General features: G+C 40.1%; 1 protein-coding gene across 1 annotated transcript in view; it reads right to left on the reverse strand.

The window, feature by feature from the left end:
• Positions 1-4820, reverse strand: part of LOC103397224 (SWI/SNF-related matrix-associated actin-dependent regulator of chromatin subfamily A containing DEAD/H box 1A-like) — an 18238-nt gene extending 13418 nt beyond the window's left edge. The window contains exons 1-3 of the mRNA XM_017042706.2: positions 4290-4820; positions 300-405; positions 91-211 (exon numbers count right to left, since the gene is read on the reverse strand). Of these exons, the coding sequence (XP_016898195.1) occupies positions 91-211; positions 300-405; positions 4290-4404 (342 nt within the window). The 5' untranslated portion in view covers positions 4405-4820. The remainder of the gene's footprint in view (positions 1-90; positions 212-299; positions 406-4289) is intronic.
• Between the last annotated feature and the right edge of the window lie 2298 nt (positions 4821-7118).

Raw genomic sequence — 7118 nt, forward strand, 5'->3', positions numbered from 1 at the left:
ATGAAATAAAATAAACATTATCAAGTCATTAATACATAGAAAGTCTGAGAGACTCTTAATTTGTAGCCTTAAATGCATGTTAAGTTTCACCTTCAGAACCTGTGTCCTTGTCAACCTTGGAAACATCTCCAGAAGCCTGTTTATTTTATCCTCCATTTTATTGCCTTCATCGTCTGATATTGTGTGAATGGATAGTTTGTGTTTTGGATTTCTGTTAAAAAAACAAAAAAACATGAAGACTATGAATGAGTCACAGTTATAAATCAATACCAACAGATGGGTATTCAGGAGACACTTACACAAATCTCTTTTTTGAAGCAACTTTGATCTTAGGTGGTGACGGAACCTCATCCTCTGAGTCAACTCCTCTGTTCTTTGGTGGGGCCTTGTTGGATTTCATTTTTTCTGAAAATATTATTTTAGACGTTAATGGATTTACTGTAATTCTGGAAACAACTGATAATGGGAGAAAAAAACAGCTCCTGCAAAACATTTGAACAATTTCTTTGCTGATGCTCTGATATTAAGTGTCCTTCTGATGCTTTTCAATTGCTGGCAGGTGATATTGGAGAAAGTATTACCGTCTAAACCACATTACCAAAGAAACCACCAGGGCTATGATCACTAATATAGGATGTAAACAAAAAGAATTAGAAACAAACTGTGATGAACCCTGAAGATTCCCATTAATACATTTTATAGCCAACAAAACAATTACAGTATAACATCACAGTTATTGGTGATTCCAAGCCAGCCACGAGGGTACACGAAACCGTGTTTATAGTGCCGGTCCCAAGCCCGGATAAATGGTGAGGGTTGCGTCAGGAAGGGCATCCGGCGTAAAATGTTTAGCTAAATCAAATATGCAGATCAATAAAACGATTTCCATACCAGATCGGTCGAGGCCCGGGTTAACAACGACCGCCAACAGTGCCGTTGACCAACAAGGCACTGATGGAAATTGGATTACTGTTGGTCAGAGACAGAGAAGAAGAGGAGGGCGTTTGGTTAGGAGAAAAAGAGAAAAGATGAAGAATAGAAGTGTTAGTCTGAAGTTTGGAACTTTGAATGTAGGTACAATGACAGGGAAAAGTAGAGAAATAGCTGATGTGATGGAGAGAAGAAGAGTAGATATTTTGTGTGTGCAGGAGACCAGGTGGAAGGGCAGTAAGGCTAGAAACATTGGAGGAGGCTACAAACTGTTTTATCATGGTTCAGATGGGAAGAGAAATGGAGTAGGGGTGATCCTAAAGGAAGAATATGTAAGAAATGTGGTAGAGGTGAAAAGAGAGTCAGACAGGTTGATGTGTGTGAAGGTAGAAGTAGAAGGAGAGATGATTAATGTTGTTAGTGGTTATGCCCCACAGGTGGGCTGTGAGTTGGAAGAAAAGGAGAAGTTCTGGAAGGAGCTAGATTGGATGGTAGAGAGTATCCCCAGGAGAGAGAGAGTGGTGATTGGAGCAGACCTAAATGGTCATGTAGGGGAAGGGAACAGAGGAGATGAGGAAGTGATAGGCAGGTTTGGTGTTAGGGAGAGAAACGTAGAAGGACAGGCAGTGGTAGATTTTGCAAAGAGAATGGAAATGGCTGTGGTAAACACATATTTCCAAAAGAAAGAGGAACATAGGGTGACTTACAAGAGTGGAGGCAGGTCCACACAGATAGATTATATTCTATGTAGAAGATGTAATCTGAGGGAGATTAGAGACTGTAAGGTGGTGGCAGGTGAGAGTGTAGCCAAACAACATCGGATGGTAGTGTGTAAAATGACGATGGAGGTGACAAAAAGGAAGAGAGTGAAGACAGAGCAGAAGATCAAGTGGTGGAAACTAAGGAAAGAGACATGTTGTGAAGACTTCAGGAAGGAAGTAAGGGCAGTTCTGGGTAGTGTTGAGATATTCCCAGATGATTGGGAGACTACAGCTGCAGTGATGAGGGAGACAGGTAGGAAGGTGCTAGGTATGTCCTCTGGGCAGAGAAAGGAGGACAAAGAGACCTGGTGGTGGAATGAGGAGATCCAGGAGAGTGTGCAGAGAAAGAGATTAGCGAAGAAGAGATGGGACAGTGACAGAACAGAAGAGAACAGACTGGAGTACAAAGAGAGGACAAGGGAGGTGAAGAGGGAAGTGGCCAAGGCCAAACAAAAGGCATATGAGGAGTTGTATGAGAGTTTGGAAACAAAGGAAGGAGAAAAGGAGTTGTATAGATTGGCGAGACAGAGAAATCAAGCTGGGAAGGATGTGCAGCAGGTGAGGTTGATTAAGGACAGAGAGGGGAATGTGATCACAAGTGAGGAAAGTGTGCTGAGAAGATGGAAGGAATACTTTGAGGAGTTGTTAAATGAGGAAAATGAAAGGGAAAGTAGAAACGAGGAGCCAGAGACTAGTAGGAAGAAGGTAGATCAGGTTAGAAAGGATGAAGTTAGAAAAGCCCTGAAGAGGATGAAGAGTGGAAAGTCAGTTGGTCCTGATGACATACCAGTGGAAGTATGGAAGTGTTTAGGAGAAGTGGCAGTAAATTTCCTGACTGGTTTGTTTAACAGAATTTTAGAGACTGGCAAGATGCCTGATGAGTGGAGAAAAAGTGTTCTGGTGCCAATTCATAAGAAGGGTGATGCACAGAGTTGTAACAACTACAGAGGGATAAAGTTGATGAGCCATACAATGAAGATTTGGGAACGAGTAGTTGAAGCTAGGTTGAGGCAGGAAGTGGAGATTTGTGAACAACAGTATGGTTTCATGCCTAGGAAGAGTACCACAGATGCAATATTTGCCTTGAGGATGTTGATGGAGAAGTACAGGGAAGGTCAGAAGGAGCTGCATTGTGTATTTGTAGATCTAGACTACTGAACTACTAATCTGTCCAGGGTACACTGAAATCTCAAGACAATCAGGGCATTCCGGAGCGAAATGTGCTGGCTAGTGTCAGAACGCTTGGTCTCAGTCGGTCATGGGTCCTCCAACAGGATAATGACCCAAAACACACAGCTAAAAACACCCAAGAATGGCTAAGAACAAAACATTGGACTATTCTGAAGTGGCCTTCTATGAGCCCTGATCTAAATCCTATTGAACATTTGTGGAAGGAGCTGAAACATGCAGTCTGGAGAAGACACCCTTTGTTGGAAGAATTTGATTTATTATCATTGCTTCGTGCTGTACTGTCACTTTAAGAAACTGTTTGCTTCTCATATTATAATCTAGTGTGCTCAAGACTGATGGAGAAATTACCAGACACAGTCACACCCCCATTCACACCCACCTTCTTACTCCATACCCATTCATATACTCACTCACACGATCACATAATATGTAATCTGACTTTTATAAACTCAATAAAAGTGCAGAGGAAGGGTGTGGCTACTCGGAGTTGATGAGGAAACTGCCAGAAGAGTAAGCTGCACTCTCCCCTTGCAAGTAAAAAATCAAGATGTCTTTTGTGTTGTTACTTTGTCATCATATATGTTAGAATAAACTTGACACCCTTCAAACCTAAGACAGTTGGAGCAGTTTGCTCACGAGGAGTTGGCCAAAATACCTGTCGACAAGTGCAGAAGTCTAATTGAGTTACAGAAATCGCATGATTGATTGCCTCAAAGGGTTGTGCAACAAAATATTAAGTTAAGAGTACCATCATTTATGTCCAGGCCGGTTTCATTATTTTGTTTTTTTAAAATGATTCTGTTGAACCACAATTCAAAAGGAATGTCTGATTTTCATTAGTTAATTTTCAGTACATTCTTATTTATTCCTACTTACAGAAGGTACAGAAGGGTACCAACAAATGTCCATGTCTGTATATTATATATATATTGTTTTTTAGTTTGCTTGATATTTACCATGTCTATATTCTTTATTTTGCTTTGCTAATGTTGCACTGTGGGGCTTCGGGGTTGCAATTTAAGTCATCTGTATGCCCCAGCTACAGTATATGGTGGAATTGACAATAAAGCTGACACTTTTGCACTTAACAACTACAAAAGCAGTGATGGAATTTAAGTGATCCGCCTGTGGCCATTAAACAGTATATTATGTTTTTCGAACGCCAACACTACACTCAAAGATGTACACCAACCCGCCAGAACAGACCCCTAAATCAAGAGCTGTAACATGATGGAGATCATTATATTACATCAACACTACATACAATACAGGGACTTTAAATTACTGAAAATTGAGTTCCATGATTAAATGACCACAGTTGCGACACACAGAGGTGCTACATGTTAATAATAAGCACTGTCACATTTGCCTTCAGTCATGGTAGGCAGTTCCGACATCGGGTAATACCTGGTCTGTTCTCCTTCTCGGACTCCGGACTCTTGAAACCGTTGCCCTGCTCTTTGTTTGCTGACGTCGTCACATTTTTGTCGAAACGAAACCGGTCTAAATTGAAGACACTCATTTTCTCTTCAGTGTCTGACAGCAGTAACCTCTTTGTCTATCTCTACTCACCAGTGTTGTCTCTGCTCGCATGAAGCGGTGCTACTGTTAGCCAATGTGGAAGCCCAGCTAAAGAAGCTGTGTTAGCATAGCAGCGCGAGTAGAAAGCAGAGGTACGGTAAAAGACGGTGCTTTTGTCGTGTGCTTACGCCGTTTGAAACCTCAACAGGTTGCTACGAATCAATGTGAAAAAAAAAGTTATACCATGTCAGAGTTAGGAATGATCTACAAGTCTAATGGTGCTCAAAGCACTCAGACATACGGTCCATTTCCCGCGAACTCCAGCGAGCCAAGAGGATGGAGCGACGTCTCGGCTCATTGCTCAAGACCAGCTGCGTTGTGGCGAGAACGCTGACGATACAGGATAGTACACTGCACCGTACATCCGCTTCCGCCGAACTCATTACAACTGTTCATTTGAACAGGTGATTGCTTTACAGTTTTAGATGGAAATGTATAGATAGTTATGTAGAAAGATATATCTAAATCCCGACTTCTTTACAAAAACAAATCAGGGATTTATAATTATACGCATATTACAAGGGACATGAAAAAAAAACGTTTCAGGTGTGCACGCGAAACGTTCTGTTACCTGAAAGGGATACAACGCTTTGGATTGTGTTGTTAATTTAATTGAATAACTGCTGCAAACGTCTGTCCAGCTCTGTGGGTACAAATGGATGTACACAAAATGCAAAGAGAGTAGACGCCACAACTTCAGAACAAGCGTCAATGTATATCTTTAAGGTAGTCATACATGGTTATATCACAAGAGGGCAGCAAATATTGCAAATGGGACAAGACCACAGTTTATTTAACAGCCTTAAAAAATAAATGAAAAGTTTGATTTGAGAAATGGTAGCTTAATAGAAAACAATTAAACGTGATTATGTTATTTATACGGAGAGAACAACAATACATTATTTTAATTTTAAATTAATTAGGTAAAATATGTTTTATCTGTTTCACCATTATTGAAAGTTTTTTTTTTTGACTGCAGAACACAAACAACACACTGCGTGTTATTCATTCTGTACACTCTCTCACACAATATTTCTTTATTTCTCTCCGTCTATAACTTTCATGGAAATTATTCAACTTTGTTTTAACATTTTGAGTCACTTTTTTCAGTGTTATCTCAACAAAATCTTGGAATCTTTATCTTTGAAATAAACTACCTGCACCAGTCCTGCATTTGGGTACTGCCTGCTTCCTGCCATGTCGATGGCTCATCGTGACAATTTACATGCATTTTGAAGGAGCAGGCAATTCTATATGGAGCTTGACTTTTTGTTATGAGTTAAATGTGTATGTCATCTTTACTATCTGCTGTCTTATCACTTATTTAACCCTCAATCCACTCCTGTTGTGTTACTTTGTTTAGACATCACTCATATGAGGTCTTTCTGGCTCTCTGCAGGCCAAAAGAAACAGCAGCGGGGGAGAATTCCCATGCTGTTGAAGGTGATGCCGGAGAGCAGCCAAGACAATGCACCAGTCACAGAGAGACAGTGAGTGATCCTCCTGGCTGCTTTACAGAACATTGGTGAAACTGAGCATTGTTGATGCAAAATTCCAGTCTATTGTCCTCCTACTTAAAAAAAATATTCCATCCATATCACGACTGTGACACTTTGACTCGCTCCACAGCAGCTCTATTGTTTCATAATGTTGAAAGCACTTATCAATGGACAATGATGATTAGGGAATACAAATAAAATAATAATACAAATAAAAACACATTAACAACCAAACAATATATTTTGTATGATGTCCAACTTAAACCTGACAATTGTACTACAGTGTCATAAACAGCACCAATAAGATGCTGCTGTTTATGATCCCAGCCACTGTCACATCATCACCAGTGTTTTAATTAAAACCAGAAAGACAAGGGGACAATGACCGATCCCCAGGCTGCCTAAATGAACATTGTTAAGACCGACCGACCCAATTATGACCCAGTCATTTAGTTGTATAGTGCTATGAGCTAAGTTCCCTTGTTGGGAATTTAAGTGGTTTATTAAAATGTAGTTAAAGCTGCTCAGCAGTGGGTGCCTAATGTAGTGTGCTTCATGTAATTATGCTCACAGTAAAAGCATTCAAAGTGACAAATGCTTTCGAGCATTTCTCAGCATTTTAAAAACCATTTGAGATCTCAGCGTATATTTGTACTTGTTACCATGACACCATTTGAAATACTACTGCAGTTTTTGAGAGTAACTGAATAAACCATTAAGCCCAGGAGTCACAGTGACTTCAGTGATATTTTGCATTACACAGAAGTAAGTAAGAACAAATTCCGGTATTTTCCGGACCGTACGTCGCTCCGGCATATCAGTCGCACCAGTGCCCTCTAGCGGCTGTCAGTGTGAAAATACCGCACATTTGAAATAATTAGTATTTAGTAATTAGTAATTAGTATTTGAATACATAAGTCTATCATTTTAATTTTAATATATAACCCAGCCAAAGGATGAAAAAAATATAACCTTAAAAAATTTAAAAACAATTTCGAATAATTTTGATATAATTTTCTCAGTGGTCTCACAGAAAACATATGGTCCAGAGAGAGAGAGATAGGATACACTTTGTGTCAAAAAGATTGATGACCCCCCATACCCCCACCCTTTGACAACCCCCCCTTCAAGAACTAGGTGAAAGGTTACCCCCCTC

The sequence above is a fragment of the Cynoglossus semilaevis genome, chromosome W (assembly GCF_000523025.1).
Source record: "Cynoglossus semilaevis isolate Cse_v1.0 chromosome W, Cse_v1.0, whole genome shotgun sequence".
NCBI lineage: Eukaryota > Metazoa > Chordata > Actinopteri > Pleuronectiformes > Cynoglossidae > Cynoglossus > Cynoglossus semilaevis.